Source organism: Neofelis nebulosa, chromosome 7, assembly GCF_028018385.1.
Source record: "Neofelis nebulosa isolate mNeoNeb1 chromosome 7, mNeoNeb1.pri, whole genome shotgun sequence".
NCBI classification, from domain to species: Eukaryota; Metazoa; Chordata; class Mammalia; order Carnivora; family Felidae; genus Neofelis; species Neofelis nebulosa.
The window spans coordinates 65,657,210-65,675,647 of NC_080788.1; the positions used below are offsets into that span (position 1 = coordinate 65,657,210).

General features: G+C 39.3%; 1 protein-coding gene and 1 pseudogene across 8 annotated transcripts; both read right to left on the bottom strand.

Moving 5' to 3' along the window:
• Window positions 1-286: 286 nt before the first annotated feature.
• Window positions 287-16,464, bottom strand: TMCO5A (transmembrane and coiled-coil domains 5A). 8 transcript variants are annotated; one of them, XM_058738248.1, is made up of 13 exons: window positions 16,390-16,452; window positions 15,789-15,833; window positions 15,583-15,703; window positions 14,627-14,776; window positions 13,874-13,997; window positions 13,174-13,224; window positions 12,384-12,455; window positions 9,591-9,647; window positions 9,129-9,188; window positions 8,636-8,700; window positions 7,204-7,261; window positions 5,441-5,481; window positions 287-1,579 (listed from the first exon to the last, which is right to left on the bottom strand). In XM_058738248.1, the coding sequence occupies exons 2-13, from the start codon at window positions 15,790-15,792 to the stop codon at window positions 1,381-1,383; spliced, it is 1,002 nt and encodes a 333-aa protein (XP_058594231.1). In that variant the 5' UTR covers window positions 15,793-15,833; window positions 16,390-16,452; the 3' UTR covers window positions 287-1,380. The 8 variants fall into 8 exon arrangements, with proteins under 8 accessions (XP_058594231.1, XP_058594234.1, XP_058594232.1 ...); XM_058738251.1 differs by having other exon boundaries at window positions 15,583-15,685; window positions 16,390-16,422; XM_058738249.1 differs by having other exon boundaries at window positions 15,789-15,830; window positions 16,391-16,420.
• LOC131518542 (small nucleolar RNA U13) lies at window positions 4,972-5,069 on the bottom strand (annotated as a pseudogene).
• Window positions 16,465-18,438: the final 1,974 nt, after the last annotated feature.

An 18,438-nucleotide genomic window follows, 5' to 3' on the forward strand; every position in this document is an offset into this window, starting at 1 on the left:
CCCTGCTGGTGTGGAAGGCAGAATGACCCTTCCCTGCTCTTGGATTTCAATGCTGTCAAGGCTCTGGAGAATTTAGGAGGCTCGGGAAGCTTCAAGAGGGAGTTTGAATATATCATGTTAATAAGGCACATGGATGCTTCAGCAATTAATTGGAAAAATAAGAGGTTTGATTATATGTTATCCCAAGTTTTGAAGCAGTTTATATAGTCTTACGCTATTTAGTTTAGAATCCTTGCTTTAGCCTTACAAACCTGATTATGTACATGTTTTTTTTTTTTTAACTGAGGTGTTTTTTTGTTTGTTTGTTTTTTTCCAATGGCTTTTTAGTATCTCAATCTATGATCTTGAGAAGTTGTGGTTCTTATTGGCAGGAAGACACATGCAGTGAGCTATAGCTTTAAGAATTTGTTTAATTGATCAAGTTGGTTGTTTACATGTAAAGCTAAAATTAGTGATTAAATGGGCATCTGCTTTTGCCTGCTCAGTATCCCTTTCTCTTTTTTTGAGGGAAGTGAGGCCCTTTTTCTTACAGAAACACATTCCATTGAGTTTAGGTGGAGTTAACTTCCTTAACTCTTTTCCCCCTAACCTCCTCTATCCCTTATAAGAGGTTGGAAATGTGATTTCATAGATTCATGCTTGACCAATCAGAGCACTCCCATTCCTTAGGCCACACTGAGTTTGGGGCAGGGGTAGGCACTTGACCCCAGCTAAGGCAGTTTCTCTGAAATTGTCTGCTGTAGCTATTGGAAAAGATGGTTTCATTCTACCAAGGCTGCTAATCTTGTACTATGGGACTTAGGTTGTTGGCACTATGTTTCCACTAAAAGGAGAATGCCAATGCAAAGAGAGAGTGGGGAAATCCCAGTGGTATTGCTTTGAGACTCCTGGACCCAGCCATGCCAGAAACTGCAGATTTTTAGTTCCATGAGGCAATAACCCTGCCCCCCCCCCCACTTTATTTCTGCAAATTTACAAATTAGCTTAAGTTAAGGTCACTTATAACCAAAGAGTTCTAATATAAGTAGTGAGCAATCTTCTGCATTGCAGGGATCCAGTCTCTCAGATTTTAAAGATTTTCTAGAAGAATATATCAATTCTAACTTTGCTGAGCATCTATGACATTGTTTCCCAAGTAGTCTAGTTTGTTTACTGTCTGGTGCTATTTAGCTTATCCTGTAGTCCTAGAAATCTGTTGACAGAGCTTTCTACTGGGCAAGATCAATCTTGGAAAGACAACTGGAGATGGAAGATAATCAAGTAGACAGACCTGAAGGGAAAAGCTGAAGGAAACCCCTTCCCTCTGCAAATTCCGCCGTCTCTTAGTCTACAGACTCAGACACCACTTTTCTTCTTTTGCTCAAGGTTATTTCTTATGTATCAGTGGGGTAACATGTCCTCTGTCTCAAGTGTGAGAGATGGAAAGAGGAAGCATCTTAGCTTCCACAGAATGCCCCTGCTCAATATCTTGGGCAGTGTGTTGATAAGGAGATCTGGATTTATAAAACATATGTGGAAAAACAAGTAGCCCAGCAGTCTGATGAAAAATAGGGTGGTGGAAAAGACATATTGAAAAAACCTGAAAAGAGAAAGTCAAGAAACTGTTAACCAGAGGTTAGGAAACCAGAAACAAAATCAAACTTATGCCTAAATGCATGTCTGGCTCCTTTTTGATCTTCAGATGTCTCCCACTAATTGTTGTCTTCATTACCAACAACCCCTTATAAACGCAGCTCCTTCCCATACTCTGGCTAGCCAGGTATTCTCTGTTTCATCACCATGTTTGATTTTCTTTTAGTGTTTATCACTGGCTGAAACGATCTTGTTCTTTTATATTTTGTTTTATTTTTTTGTTTTGCAGAGTTGTTTTCCAAAGTGTTTTGCACCAATTTGTAACCCATCAGCAGGGTATGTGTTTCTGTGGGTCCATATTTTCTCTAACACTTGATATCATCAGATTTAAAAAATTGTGCCAAATGTGTGTAAAGTAATGGTCTTAATTTGCATTTCCCTGATGAACAATGATGCTGAACATCTGCTCATAGGTCTTACATGTCTGCTCTTGCCCATTTGTCTAGTAGGTTGTTTGGGCTTGTCTTATTGATTCGTAGGAGTTCTTTGTATGATCTTGATATCAGTCCTTTTCCATTGTGTGTATTGTGAATATCTTCCCTCTACTTTATAACTTTTATTTTCTCTAAGGTGTTAGAACAAAAGTTATTAATTTTAATAAAGTCTAGTGTTAATCTTTATTTAGAACCAGTGTTTTTGTGTCTTATTCAAAAAACCATTCCCTACATCCCGTCCTAACAGATGTTCCTATTTTCTACTAGCAGTGTATTCTAGTTTAAAATATGTCCACACATTATTCGATATTCTGCCCTTTAAGAGACTCTCCTCCCTTGTACTGTGGGCTGGACTTAATGACTTGGTTCTCAAGAATAGAGTATCATGGAAGTGACAGTGTGTGACTTCCTAGATTACACACTAAAACCATTGCAGCTTCCTCTTTCCTCTCAGGAGGAAGCCAGCTGTCATGCTGGGAAGGATACATAAGCAGTCCTGTGGAGAGGTCTGTGTAAGGAGGAACTGAAACCTCCTGCCAACAAGCAGCAACATTTGTCCGATGTGTGAGTAAGCTACCTTGAAAACAGATCCTCCAGTCTAGCCTTCTAATGACTCTAACTTGGCCAACATCTTAAAAAAGTTTTCTTTGGTAAATGTTTGTTTATTTTGCAGAGAAAGAGAGCACAAGCTGGGGAGGGGCAGAGAGAGAGAGAGAGAGAGAGAGAGAGAGAGAGAGAGAGAGACAGAGACAGAGACAGAGACAGAGACAGACAAAGAATATGAAACAGGCTCCAGGCTCTGATTCAGATGCTCAACCACTGAGCCACCCAGGTGCCCCTGGCCAACATCTTAACTGCAACCTAATAACAGATGGTGAGCTAGAACCACCCAGCTAAGTGGCTCACAGATTCTTAATCCACAGACATTGTGAGATGATAAATGTTTGTTGTTTGAAGACACTAAGTTTTGGGATAATGTGTTATGTGGCAGTAGATAATTAATGTCAATTTTTAAAGATTTTTTTTCTTTTTGGACATTTAGTCCTTAACATATCTGGCCTTGCTTTTTAAATATAGTGTGTGTGTGTGTGTGTGTGTGTGTGTGTGTATTTAAATGTGATCCAATCTCATTATTTCTCATCTGAATAATCATTTTTACCCTACTTTTTAATTTAATTTAATTTAATTTTGTTTTATTTTATTTTATTTTAATGTTTGAGAGGGAGAGAGAGAGAGAGAGAGAAAGAGAGAGACAACATGAGTGGGGGAGGTGCAGAGAGAGATGAGAGAGAATCCCAGGCAGGCTCCATGCTGTCAGCACAGAACCCGCTATGGGGCTCAAACTCATATCATGACCTGAGCCAAGATCAAGAGTCAGACGCTTAACTGACTGAGCCACCCAGGCACCCCTCCCCTACCTTTATTGAACAATTATTTTTTTCCTCTGTGACATACAATCACTGTCACATATCAGAGTTCCATATACGCCCTGTTTCTATTTCATTGGTTGATTTTATTCCTGTGACAGTATTACACTATTGTAATTAATGTAGCTTTAAAGTAAGTCCTCATAACTGGAAGGGCACGTTCCCCACTCTTTGCTCTCCTTTAAAATTGTCCAGGTTATTTTTGACTTATTTACTCTTCTATATCCAGTGTATTTTTAGAATAATTTTATTAAATTTAATGAAAAATCTTTTGGGCAGTTTGGTTGGAATTGAAATGAGCTTATCATTTGAAGAGAATTGATGTATTTATGATTATCTCACTATATTTCTCTTCTTTCATTCATGTTACTTTTAATGTTTCCTAATGAATTTCTGTAAATTCCCCTTATAGTGGTCTTGATTTTTTCTTAAACTGATGAATAATTTTGACCTTGTGGTTTTACTATGATTTGCACAAGCACATTTCTACTTTTTCCTTTCCTGTGTAACACTTATCCAGTTGTGCTACGTTGCTGCTTGAGGCAGCACCAATTCACTACCTACCTCCATCCACCAGTCAAAAACAGCCCGTTCCTCATCAATAATTGGTCTTGGTGATAGGAGTTAGGATCCATTATAGTATAGCATCTTGGTCAGAATTAGAATCAGAAAACATTTACAAATCTCTTCCTAGTATTCTCCTTGAAGCTGATTACAGTATTCATAAGAAAGTTTTGGGATGTTATTCCCAGAGAAAATCCTAGGCATAATCTACCTTTATTATCTCTTGAGTCAGTGCCCGATATACCAGTGCCCCATAGGATATTGGAGCAGAGCAAGAGAAAGACCCTTCTAGTTTGATATGATGAGCTAGACTTTTAGGATATTGTCAGATTCTCTTCAGGATACCAACCCTCTTTTAAAGCAGATACTTCTTACCCTGGGAACCCATGCGCGTAATTTCACGCTAAACACTGGTGTCGAATTATAGGCGAAGGCAGCCTTGGAGTTCTAGGGAAATTCTGCTAGCTTTCAGGGAGTATTGTATTTAGGGATATCTGAATATGTAATAATGAAGGGGTATCCCCCTTGAGCAAATTTTCCAGACAATTGAAGCTGACCTTTAAGCATCAATAGTTTTACGTTAACCATTTTGATGGAACTCTGTCTAAATCATATTTCATGCCACTTTGAATATATGTTTCTCTTTGCCTTCTTAAATAAATTATATTGAACATAATCTGACCTTTTCTTACAAATGCAAGGGCTTCATGAGTGCCAATTTTACTTTGCTATCACAGTGATTCCCTCAGGACTAATATCCGCTCGGTTGTTTGAATCTTGAGCTCTTACTCAGTTTAACAAGTATTTTTGAGGAATTATGTTCTGGGTACTGTTGAGTGTGATCTCTCTTTCATAATCATTTTCTCTCATTTGCTGTTAAGTAGGGGTATACATGGATTTACAATTCTCTAGTATTTCTAATGTAACATGTTGACATTGTATTAAGTTTGCGGGGGACACATCTCACATAATAGTGTGAAAATCCAATCATCTTATGAATCATAAAAAGGATCCCCATTTCCAATCTTGATGTTATTGGGGAACCAGATCCATCAAGCTAATTCAAATCATTAAAGGGAAAAAGGAATAAGCATGAGATTTGCCACATCTATCTTAGGTAATAAAGTTCTTATTTCTGATTACTACTAGCCTATTAGCTTCTAAAACTGGAAAATTGAGATTAGGGATTGCCTTGGGATGAGGAAGTCATACGTTAGAAGTGAGAAACTTGGTCATCGATGACACTAGTTTGTTGACTTCACTCTGGGGGTATGTGTGTGGGTATGTCTACAAGGGTTTCCTTGTCTAGACTTTGTTGTCTGCCAGGATGGCTAAGTGGAACTCCCCATTTTCCAGGAAGTTTACTCAAAGGTGTCTCCTTACCTTTTACAGAACCAAGTTCCCTTGTTTTGGAGAGAATCATCCTGGAAGAAGGAAAGACATTAATAAATAAGCAATTTCTGGAATCTACCATTCACTGTCAAATAACATTCAATGAGCCATTAGTTAATATTTAGATAATGTCTTGCAATTTTTTATATGCATAAACAGATGGAATTTTCAGAGACAAGCGTATATATTTGCTTGTATGTATGTGTAATTTTGTATTACTTTTTAATATATTGATAGAAATGAATGAAAGCCTGAAAAGTCAAGGTAGGTTGCCCTTTTTTGTATGTAAGGTCATACAGCTAATAAGTGGCAGGGCCAGACTTGGAACCTGGGTCCTTTGAATCCACATTACACCCTTACCTCCTGCTTAACCAGTAACCCTTAAAGAAGTTTACAGGCTATGAAAACCACACGAATGTATTCTAAGAGAAGTTTTAAGAGGTCTAAAAATATAAAGATGAGGATATTTCCTGGATTTCTGTGGCATCTCTCTTCCAAAATATTTTCTCAGCTATTTCATTTTCCTTTTAGCTTGCTAGTGAGATAAAAATGAAGAAGTACAATCACATTTTAAAATTGTGAAAATGATGCTCACAGAATTGGAATTAGAAACTTTCTGGGTTATGAATTTTGTTCCCTAGCTTGAGTGAGATTAAGCAGCATGCCAGCTGGTCATTTGCTCAGGCAGGCTGTAAAGGTTGTTCAGACATCATAGGTCATTGAACCATCATGGGACTCTGGTAATCTTGAGGAAGATTTTTTTCTCTGATAGGTGGTGGGAAGGAATACTTTGATTAGTCAGTGAGAATAGATGATGGGATATATCAGGGAGCATGCCAAGCTTGGTTCTAGAGAGGTGGAGTCCAGTTAATTTCAGGAGTTTTGTTGTTGCTGTTGGTTGTTGTATAATATGCAAGCTTGGGGCCAAAATAACTTGTTCCGAATAATGGGAACCATGGTCACTGTGAACATGGTCTAATACATATCCAAACATCTGGATGACCCCAACGACAATAGATGATTGTTGATATTTGTTTTTTAGGAATAAAATACTTACTTTTTTTGAAATTATGAAGACTATCTAAATGATAAAGTTTCTAGTGAATGTCAATTTTGGCTCTAAAGCCAATATAAGTTACAAAATTAAAGTCTAATGGAAGTTTATCTTTTTGCCACCACAAGACACGAAGCAGGCCAAGAGGATGCTCTAAATCCAATTGTGTCCTTTAGACCGTTGCATATATGCTAATGACATCATGATGTTAAATATGAACAGACACTGAAACTGTTACATAAAGAAGTAATGACTTCTCATGTTTTAACTCATGGGCTAATTCTGATATATACCCTGGTGCTCTGTGTAGTGAGAAATTTGGGATCCTGTTAGGATCACCAGGAAAGACCATTGTGATTATGGGAGATGGGAGGAGTGGTATATGTGTCCTGTCTTGGCCTCTTCTCCACAAGAGTGTTCCTTCAGTTAATATTTCTTCTTGCTTCCATTCTAAACTCTGTGAGGTCTGAGGCTAGTTTCTTTGAGAACAAGTCATTTGCATGGCTCTGAGAGAAGAGAGACCATTGTCCCATAGCATCTTCGTATGTTTAGGGTTGGAATGCTTTAGAATTATGTGTCCTACTATTCTTGGAAAATGCACATGAGAAGATTGGTATGTGTCTGGTGGCTTATAGTGTTTTGGAAACTCCCTTGAAGGTAATGACCCTGAGAAAAGCTGAAAGTGGACTGAAATGGTTACCTTATTATTTTGGCTGTTACACTTTTTTCTTGCAGAATTCATGCTCAAGACTTTTGATCTAGGAGAGAAAGAACCAAGGTGGGAATTGAATAAAGTACATTTAAATGTTCGTATTACATCATGGTTATTTAAAAAAGTTTTATATTCTAAAGCTATACTGTCCAGTATTGTAGCCAATGGCTACGTAGCTGTTTACATTTAATGAAAATAAAAAAATCACTTCCTCCATCACAACAGCCATCTTTCAAGTACTCAATAGGTGCATAGTGGCTACATACTAGATAGCACAAAAAATTCCATTGGTTAGTCCTGTTCTAAAATCTTGGCTTAGTAATGAAGCCATACTTAATGTTCAGAAATGATCTCAGGAGACTTGAAGGTGTCCATTAGGGGTAAGGACCTCTAAGTCCTGGTGCCCTGGCCCCCCGGCCACAATGTGGACTAGCCTATTTAGAGGCTGTATGAAGCCTAGGTCTTTTTCTCTTAATCCCAAGACTCCAAAATATTTAATACATGGATATACTTCCCAAGTGAATTAAGATTTAAATTTTAAAGAGGGTCAGGGAATGGAAGTGAGGTTTTTGGTTTTAGTTTCTCACTATTTAGACTCTTGACATACTCAAGGAGTATTTTTTTTTTTTTTGCGGGGGGGGGGAGGCTTTTCTCTTACTCTAATTTCTAATTTTAATGTTCATAGTTTAATATAGTATACAATTTGCATTTCATAATATGATTGACCTAGTTTATGTCTGGAGATTAGTTTCATGCCTATCCCGTATGGTTGAATTTCCATACATTTTGGGGAAGTGAGGATAGTATTAATTTTAAGACCTTTATTATAAAATTTAAAGAATGCCCATTTTATCAGGGTGCCAGACCACTAACCCTTTTTATTTATTTTACTGTACTTTATTTTATTTATTAAAAAAATTTTTAATGTTTATTTTTGAGAGAGAGAGTGAGTGAGTGCGCACCTGGGAGAGGGGCAGGGAGAGAGACACAGAATCAGAATCAGGCTCCAGGCTCTGAGTTGTCAACACAGAGTACCATGCAGGGCTTGAACTCACAGACCAGAGATCATGACCTGAGCCCAAGTTAGATGCTCAACAGACTGAGCCACCCGGGCACCTGACCGTTTTTAAAGCACATGTTCTTGCCCTTAATATAAACCTGAATAATTGACAATGTGATTACAATTATGAAGGAAGGTATGTTTCTGCAGTCTGTTAAGAAAGATAGGAGAAGGACCTGCATTTTTAAATAGATGTGGTTGAGTGGGGGTCAACAAGATCGCTAACAGAGAGGAAAGTTATGTGGTGTTGGGGCTCACTGAATTCCAAATAGGAATTGATCAGAGAAATGTTTTCTCTGACTCCGGCTGAGATGGAGTTACCACTAAAACCAGGATGTTCCTTTGTTTGCCAAAGCTCACACTTCTCTCTCAAGGAACCAAGTCTCTAGTTCTTCTTCTATTTTCCTCAGAGTTTCCTGGTACTTCTTCGAAGAGAAATAAAAGAAACCACAGTTATTTGCTAGAAGCCTTATGTGCTTTTTGCTGTTAATAACCATGTGTTACAGCATTGTCATGTGAATGTTTGGTATTCCCACTGCCATTTTGTCTCCTTTCCCAGTCCACCAGCCCCCTACTACTCCAGATCTCTTACTGCACTTCACCACTGGGCAGGTCCCTGTGGTTATTGGGATTATAAACAGGAAAAGTGCTCATTATTAATTTAAGAGTTCAGAGCTTTGGAGATGAGGGCAGTAATAGAATGATTCTAGTGGTAGAGTGTCATCCTCCCTAAAGGCCTTTGTAATGCCACCTTGAAGCATTAAAATTGTTGCAGTGTTCTTTGAAAAGCCTGGTTTCACTTCATCCTGTACCTTAACAAACGCATTACTATCCCTTTACAGAGAAACTGTACCTTTATGCAGAGGGCCTGATCTTCACAGAGCTGTGCCACAAATGTGTAGTCTTCCATTACCTGGGAAGTCAAAATTCAGTCTTAAATTTTACTCAGTAAGTTGCTATAAGAACAGTAGTATACTTGTTTCCTCTTAGGCCCCAGGCCTTAAATGTGCTTTTCTAATTGTTCTAAATATGTATTTGCTGTTATGTATGAAATCATGCCTTTTTTGTTTTTTTGTGGATGAACAGGCTGTACTTTACAGTCCCGATGGAAATTACTTGGGGACAGTTGGGAGAAAAATAGATACTAATTCATAGAAGGTATAGATTATGGAGAATATTCCGTAAAAAATGTGAAAAGAGAAGGTAATCTGGGGGACTGTATTGACATGATGTAATACATTCCTTCAAATCTTGTGACCAAAGATCAAGTTTTCCTTACTGTGGGAGAAGGAACATTGAAGTTATTGTCGTTTACCTTGGTCAGCTTTTGCTCTTGGTCTGCACAGGAAGCTTCCAGCTGTTTTAACTTAGCCTATAGAAAGGGAAAGAGACTGGTAACTCAGCCAGGTAAAAACAGGATTCCATTCTGAAATGGGATCACAAACATTATCTCACAGGTGGTTAAAGTGCCTCAGGACCAATTTTAGATGTCTTTTTAATGGAGGGGATTCAACCTTGAGATGAGAGGACACATGAATTGAATCTAGTGTGAAGTAGCACTAATTTGGTGTGTATGAAGATGTTACGTGGCTGGAGCTTAGGGGCAATTGGTAAGAATGAAATGAGGTGGGGAAAGGTAGACATGTAAGAGATTACAGTAGGCCCTTATAGCTTCTGGAGAGTTTGGTTCTTTATTCTAATTGCAGTGAGAAGCCAGGTGAGAGCTTAAAGTTGTAAAGATACAATCTGGTTTGTCTTCTTTCTTGTTTAAATTTATTTAAAAAATTTTTAATGTTTGTTTACTTTTGAGAGAGAGAGAGAGAGCGCGCGCGAGAGTGAGTGAAAGAGAGCAGGGGAGGGAGTAGAAAGAGAGGGAGACACAGAACCCGAAGCAGGCTCTAGGCTCCGAGCTGTCAGCACAGAGCCAAATGTGGGGCCCAAACTCATGACTGAGATCATGACCTGAGCTGAAGTCGGACGCTTAACTGACTGAGCCACCCAAGTGCCCCTGGCTTGTTTTCTTTCTAAAGAATAATCTTTTCTGTGTGTGGAAGGTAGACTGTTTAGGTCTAAGTATAAAGGCAGGAGGACTAACTAGTTAGGAGGCTACTTTAGCATCCAGGTGAGGAGTTACGGTGGCTTGCAAAAGGGCGGTGTAATAGTAGTAGAGAGGAAAAGATGCATTTGGGGTATATTCTGTAGGCAGAGGGGACATACTGCAGGCTTTCCTCTCTTCCCTTTTCAGCTCTATTGTTCCCACTTTCATTGAGCTACCATTTTTTTTTTTTTTTCACATTTGGACTCTTCTAACAGTTCCTTTCCCCACCAGTCAATTACATCTAGGGCCAGACAGCCAAAGGTGCTATGGGCTGTATTTTAAAGACAGTGGCCTGAGTCACAAGGAGTTGAGTCGGGTGTCCTATTAAACTGCTGAACTGATCACCAGCATGCAAGAGGAACAGAAGCAAAAGAGATAATGTATATTTCATAGAGTTAGAGATACAACGTGAGAATTCTTCAAAATAGGTGGACAAAAGGGAATGATTCAAAGCATTAATAATACTCTTTAGGGCTGGGCTGATGGCTGCCAGGAAAATAATGGCCACTGTTGTGCCAGGAACTCTCTGTCTGGAGTCTGTCACAATCAGCTCACGTGATGTGGCCGGCAGAGCCAGACTTAAAGTGTCACCGCTAGATTCGGGCAGACTTGCTGTTAGCAAAACTTGTTTTGGGCAGAAGAAGGAAGAAAATCAGTCTTCTAATCTCTGCAGTTTTATGGCTAGGATAATCAAGGAGCTTTAAGCTCCTTTCTAGTCTTAGCTCAAGTTTATTCCCCATGTACACACAGGCTCCTGATTTCTTTCTTTCCAGATAAGTGTCCTGGATAGGCATGCCCAAACAACTTACTTGAAGGCTTTGGCTTCCTCTTTTTTATGTCTATCAATGCTAATTTGGCCACCAGAACATAGAGCAGTAATTCTCTATTCTTTCATTTTCGATTTCTATTTTAAATGTGTCTATATCTTCAGAGTCTTCATACACACAGTATGGGCTTAAGTATGGGCTTAAATGTGGGGCTTAAGAAGCAAAAGAGATTGAAAGATAGGGACAGTGTGTTTTTCTGCTCTTTAATTTACTTGTTCTTAAGTGACATATATAAAAATAAGTATCAATTAAAAAAAAAAGCAAGATGGGGCCTGGGTGGTTCAGTCAAAAGAGCACGTGTCTCTTGATCTCAGGGTCATGAGTTGGAGCCCCACACTGGGTGCAGAGATTTCTAAAAAAAAATAGAAAAAATAAGAAAAAAAAACCTTAAACATCATAAAAAGAAGCAAAGAAAAATTAGATAAGGCAAGGACAAAGACATATTCCTACAGAAATTATCAATAAGAATTGAATCTGCCTTCTGAAAAAAAAGATCTCTAAATCTTGCATCTTTGATCAGATGGGTTATGGTTGTGCTCAGGTGCTTAACTGTGAAACACAATTAGGGAAATGGTAAGCCCTGTATGATGCACTTAGCAGTTAGAGGTCACTATATACTTGAATGACCAGTTGAATGAATCCTTTGCTGGATTGGAGTCAATGACAGGGTGTGTAAATTACCTAGCACACAGTAGATTTACAAGTCCAAACTCTGCCTCTATATGAATTCATGCATATGCTTCTGCCATACTTTTAAATAATCACCTTAAAATTGTGACTTTTTAATGTTTTAGAACTCCAAAAAAAGAATATTTTATATACACAATTTCATTCAGTTTTCAAACTGAGGCTGGGAGGAACTGATTAAATTGCTCAACTTCATATATCACACTAAGTACCTCTGGGTCTGGGATTTAAATGAGGGACTTCAACTACCTCCAATGTTATGTATGTATTTGTGCATTTGTGCCCTCTTTTTGATGGAAAGAGAATAAAATATATGGCTTCAGAGTGAAAGCCCTTACTAAGGGCAGGGGAGAATTCAGCATTTAGTAGCCCAGGTTTAATCTGGCATGGCTGAAACTACAAAGAATTTATCCCAACTTTGACAATTGTTTCCACTTAAAGACTTGTTTTCCTGGTCACGCAGACCAAACCCATTCGAGATTGCTTTTTTGTTTACCTTTGACTCTTCTGGGGTTCCTTTTAGATCTTCTTGTTCACACTTGGTTGCCTTATGTGATTTCCTTGTAAGCTGTGGTTTCAAACAGAAAAGATACATTTCAAATAAAAAATATATCAAATAAAAAAAATATAGCAGACAAAGACATTCTCTGATGTGTGGGAGACAGTAACTTGGCCCATATCAAAGCTGCCAGGAAATGGTCCCTTGATGGATACTTGGTGTCTTTGGGAACATCTTTAATCTACCTCCATTTATTCTCACTAGTTTTGGCCACCAAAGCTGCTCAAAGCAGGAGTACTTCCCTGAACCCCTAATCTATGCCACATTATTCAGGCCTGTGGGCATGGGTCAGAAAGTAGGGGAATCATAAAGAAATCCACTGTATTTTGACCAGTTGAGGTAGAGGGAATACCTGGACAAAGAAGAAGGAATTTTTAGGAATTAAGTGTTTTTAAAAGTCTCTATTGAAAGCAAAATTAACCTCTCACCACAGAGGTCCCAGTCAATCCCTTTGGAAGCAATTTCCTTGTGATAGAATGAAGAACCTATGGGATCACTGAATACCTGGGATGCCCTATCCACTCCTTTCAATTTGACACTTGCAGGGATAATCCATGGTACTTTGGTCATGACACTCAGCCTCAGGAGAGTGGATTAGTAGTAGTGCCCACGCCCAGCACAGGCCTCTCTGACATGTGGGATCTTCTGTGATTATTTGCCCTCCCTTGCCTCTTTGATGAGTGGTGCTGCTGTGGGGACACCAGGGAACACAAAAGCCCCATGTCACCTTTCTTTGAAGTTCTTCTATACTGTGGACCAGAGTCTCATTCTTCCTATCCTGTTGAGAGGACGAAGCAGAGTTTAAATGTGCATCTGTGTACCACCATCTTGATTTGGTTGACTGTTCTTTATTTTACCCCAGTGATATTTTACTACAGTAACTGTACCTTCCTGCATAATGTCAGGTAAAGGACCTGTGGTTTGATCTCCATACGTACACACCAACTTCCCAGGGATTGAGATGACCACATCCCCGGCTTCCCAATATTAAATATTACCAGAGACACCCTACCCTCCACACACCCCCTTCCATGCAAGGACATACTCTGCTATGACTTTTGAGTTGATTATACTTTGTATGTAAAAAGGGGAAACTGTTGTTTCTGTCAGTGAGGAGGAATCAACCCTATCAGTTGGCTTTTCCCTGCTTTTTTAAACCTTTTTTTAAAGTTGATTTATTTTGAGAGAGAGAGAGCCAGCAGGAGAGGGGCAGAGAGAGGGGGGGGGGAGAGAGAAAGAGAGAGAGAGACAGACAGACAGAGAGACACAGACAGACTCCGAAGCAGGCTCCATACTGTCAGCGCAGACCCTGACTCAGGCTTGAACTCATGAACCGCGAGATCATGACCTGAACTGAAGTCAAGATTCAGACAGTTAACCAAATGAGCCACCCAGGAACACCAAGCTCTTCCCTAATTCTTGCTTACAAGTCTGGCTGTCTCTTCTTCCAGCTCCTGCAAGGCCTTTTCCCTCTCTATCATGGTGTGGTTCTCCTTTTCCCATTCTTTATCTTCAGCCAAGTCTCTGGTGTGAGCAATCTCACCTTCCATCCTGGACGATGCAAGCACACATTATGAGGAACTGACAGCCTTAGAAATAATAAAACACATAAATAAATAAAATCTAAAGTTGGAAACCCTTTCTTTCCTGGATCCTTAGGATCAGAATCTCTTTAAAGACAAGAAAAGTACGATTCCCCCATTTACCACATCAAACACCCCAATGTACTTCCAGCTCAGGTGAGTATCTTTCATTCTTTTAGGATTTTCTTTGTTGTTGTTGTTTTAATGTCTATTTATTTTGAGAGAGAGAGAAGGAAATTAAGTGGTATGAGGGGCAGAGACAGAGGGAGAGAGAGAATCCCAAGCAGACTCCATGCTGTCAGAACAGACCCTGATGAGGAGCTTGATCCCATGGTCATGATCCCTCAGGTCATGACCTGAGCCGAGATCAATAGTTGGATGCTTAATTGACTGAGCCACCCAGGTGTCCTTAGGATTCTCTTTGAAACTTGCTGTATTATTCAGGGGTTTGAACCACAGACAAATACTGAAGAATGAAAAAGAAACTTCTTTGTTATAAAAAGATAAAGGCTCTAGAGCAAGCTGGAAAATTCAATTGTTTCTTCTCCTCCCAGTTCTTTGGATTAGGAACTTCCCACATGAAACCCCAATACTCACCTCTGAATCTCATTTTCTTTCTCTTGGATTTTGAGAAGAAGTTCCTGATTTGCTTCATCTATTCTCTGCATATCCCTTTCAAGGTCCATGTTCAAACTGTTAATGTTCCTCTTTGACTGGACCAGTCTTAAGATTTCCACTTTCTCTGACCTGTAGGCTCAGCCCCCAAAATGAATAAGGGCCAGTTATCTTAAGATCACTAATTTTTTGGGCCAAAAAGGATATCTAGAAGACATATAACTCATTAGCCTGGCTATTTTTGGGAGCACACCTTTCCTTTTTCATTTTTAGGAAATTACATTTCTTAATTATGCTGTACAATTTGTTTCAATAATTCTTAACTCAGCAAAGGAGGTCTTTCTTGGCCAGAGTGCTCAGTATAATAGTGCACCTCCACTCTGGTTCCAGGAGAAGTTTTGCTTCCTTAAATAGCCTTTTGCATTGGAGAGAATGATTTTCAAATTGTTCACAAAAGCTGCTCATGCAGTACACTTATATCAAGTACATTTAGTCAGGAAGCTGGTACATAATTTATGATTGGACATAGGTTTATGCAGAACCACAAGAAGTTTCCACCAGCAGTTAGGGCTTCAGTCTTTTCCTACCTCCCTTCAACTGAAAATTTCTCTGCTATTGCCTACTAGAAAGCTTGAGAATATCCTATGGGAGTCACTCCATTGAGCACACACAGAAGTAATCCAGGTTTTCACTTTCAAGAATGCAGGTATCATTTATGAAGTAAATTTGAATGAAATAATGGTAACTTAATGCTAGTGTAGTCTAGAAATGTATCTGGCACATGGGAAGCTCTCAATAAACTTTTTGTTTTCTTGAAAATGAATTAATTCATTGAATTAATTGGTTTGTCTCTAAAATCACTAACTGGAAATAAGATAGGTAGATGGGCATATGTATTGAGTAGGCACAAGGGACGGTTTTGGAAAAGAAATTCCTACCTTGAAGGGCTGGCTTGGATGGGGGCTTTTGCAATGGCTGTCACTTCAGGAGGCCAAGGGGTGTTTGGGGCAGAGTATACAGTGGAGGACAGATGGATAGGAGCTGAAGGAGAGAGCAAGACTAGAAGATGAAAGGAGGAATCAGTAGCAGACCTGCTTCATACCTTGGTCCTTGGATGTGACTTTGCATAATCAGGACTACTTACTCATAGTCTAGCTGATTGTCCTTGTGTTCTTCCATTGTAGATTCCCTAAAATACCAGCAGAGATGTATGTAATGAATTGGGGAAATGGGTCCATTTATAAAACACAGTAACTAGCTGAGAGTCCCAAAAGACAGGAACAAAATTAAGTTAACTGGTTTTTTTCCCTCCCACTCCTATAATTTGGCCATAACGAAACTTAGCTTTCTGATTCTTCTGCCCATGAATATGCTTATGCCTCAGTAAGGATACAGTGAGGATAGAGGGATAATGCTGGAAAATTCTATATACATCCTGCAGCAGATAGATGGTTCACCAACACAAAACCCTTTGGAAATGTATACGTGGCAGTAAGCATCAATAGATGTTATCAGTTGTTCTTAATATCTTTTTTTCTCTATGCCCAGGTGCTTCTCTTAAGCCCCATGTGCATAGATAAATGTGCATAACTGCCCTGGAAAATAATCTTTCTAGCCTGGCTTCTGCAAGAATCTCCAGATATTAAGATCTTTGGTATTAAATAGGACTCAGAAAAAACAAGCAGGATTAAATAATTTGGCTTGTTCTGCTACTTAGTTTCCTCCTTTTCTCCAATAAAGTCTACCTCCCTTCTGATGTATGGTCTTCTGGATTCTGCTCTAGTCTATTAGCTTCTGAAGAGTCTAATCTTTCCCCACTGGAACCATCCAATAGAATCTCAGAACCTTCTATAGGGTCATAATTCTGCTCTTGACATAGGATGGGTGGGGCAGTATGTTACAATAGGATGGATGGCAATGGTTTCTCCTCATTTGTGCCAAGTTCTGAGCTGAGTCTTCCCTTTGGTGGCAGTAGTTTCAATGGATCTGATTTCTAGGCAGATTGAAGGGATAGCTTCTGTCTCATTTCTCTAGCAGATTGAGCACTTTCCTTGCCCAAGCTTGACTCATATGGGAACTCTGGGTCCTAACACCAGCAGCCTAATCCCATAATGTAGTCAACTAACTACTCATTCATTCAACAAACACTGAAACTTGGAAGGAGCACCTATTTTTGCCAGGCACTGTTCTAAGTACGAGGGAGACAGAATGGGAACGAAATAGCCCAAAGCACTTGGCTTTATGGAGTTTACACTTTAGAGTGTGTGTTGGGGGTGGAAAGGGGTAACACAATCAACAGAAAACAGGAGTAAATTGATTTTATTTGGTATGTATATTTTGGCCAGATTAGGCACAATTTGTAACTTTTTATGTGTGCAAGTCACGGAAACCTGAAGTTTCAGATCTTGACTTAATAAGGACTGCATTGAGTTGATTTGTGGGCCAGAGTGACTTCTTAACATACTGTAGTTTCTAACAAACTATTTGTAAAATTAATGGCCTCTGATGACCCCCATTACCATCTCCCTTCTTCCTGAAAGAAGGCATTTCATTGCTTTATGAAGCTGTACACAGAAGAGTAATTAAGTAACAATTCAGGCCAATGGCCTCTCGGAGGAATTAATGGTAGGGAGAGTTCATTAACCCCAGCTGGTTATAGCTTCTTCAGGAAATGCCCTGGACCAAGGTTATCTTGGCGATTAATGTATTGGATAGAGACTTTAGGATAAAAATAAAGCTCTATCTCCTTCCTGGGGAGCTTTTCTCCTTGAGGGGCTACCAAAGGCAAGCCCGTAGGGGCAGCAGAACCCCAAGCTTGGGGCCTTGTGTGGGAGGAAGACAACAGATAGCCACTAGTAAGAATTGCTAAATCAAGGTAAAAACAGGGCCTTGGGGGCAGGTTAAGGTCCTTGAGGAAGCCTTCCTGCTATTTGGGAGGTGGCTTTTGATTAACACTCAGTGCAGCTTTAGGGCAGCTGTTAACACCGCCTTAACTTTTCCACGCCACACCCTGACCTGCACAGAGTCGCTGCCAGAGAGACGCAGATTTTGCTGCATTGCTGCCAGGGATGCAGTGGCGTTTATGTGGAAATGTGTTGTGAAAACATCCTCTTTTGACAGGCTGAGCACTTGGGCTCTTTTTGCTGGGGCTTCACCCTCCTACTCTGAGGGGTCTGGTCAGGTGCATAAGCCTGAGAAACTGCCTGGGCCCTTGTTCTTTCTGCCCCTTCCCGGGGAGAGAGACCTATTTCTTTTGCTCATCTCACTTGTCCTCACTTTACTTTGGCAAAATCTTCTTGGATATTTTTATAAATGAGCCTGGTTTTGAGGCTCATAGCCAGGCAAGGCTCTAGAACCTCATTTTAGATCAGTTTTCAAATACAGAATCAAGTACACTATTTTCCTTATGTCCTTACTTATTTTTAGTGACTATTTCTGTACAGTCTTTAGGCTCATGAAATCTCTTTCAGTTTCCTTTCAGAATCCTTCTCAGAATAGCTTTCTCAAAAGCAGAAACTTGAACTAAACTGAAATGTGAAGCAAAAGAGAGAAAGAGAGTGTACCAGTACTTAATATTGTCATTATTTAATATCCAGTAAACTGCGGTAGTTTAAATTGGCAAAAGGTTATGTATTTTCTTTTAAAACTAAATCTATTTATTTTTGCCTGTTAAACCCTTTTTTATAGTTTTCATAGAATAGATATACTGTGGTACTTTTCTTTTTCACTTAATTTTTATGAACATTTCCCAGGTTGCTATATGCTCTCTGTAATTATAATTTCAAACACTACAT

What these genes read in the sequence shown, in the direction of transcription:
- TMCO5A (XM_058738248.1), bottom strand. An exon ending in GTAACAGCCAAAATAATAAG is followed by an intron (nt 5,482 to 7,203) that starts GTAACCATTTCA and finishes TCCTTCTTCCAG; the next exon opens with GATGATTCTCTCCAAAACAA. An exon ending in GGAACTTGGTTCTGTAAAAG is followed by an intron (nt 1,580 to 5,440) that starts GTAAGGAGACAC and finishes TTCTCTTTTCAG; the next exon opens with GTTTTTTCAATATGTCTTTT.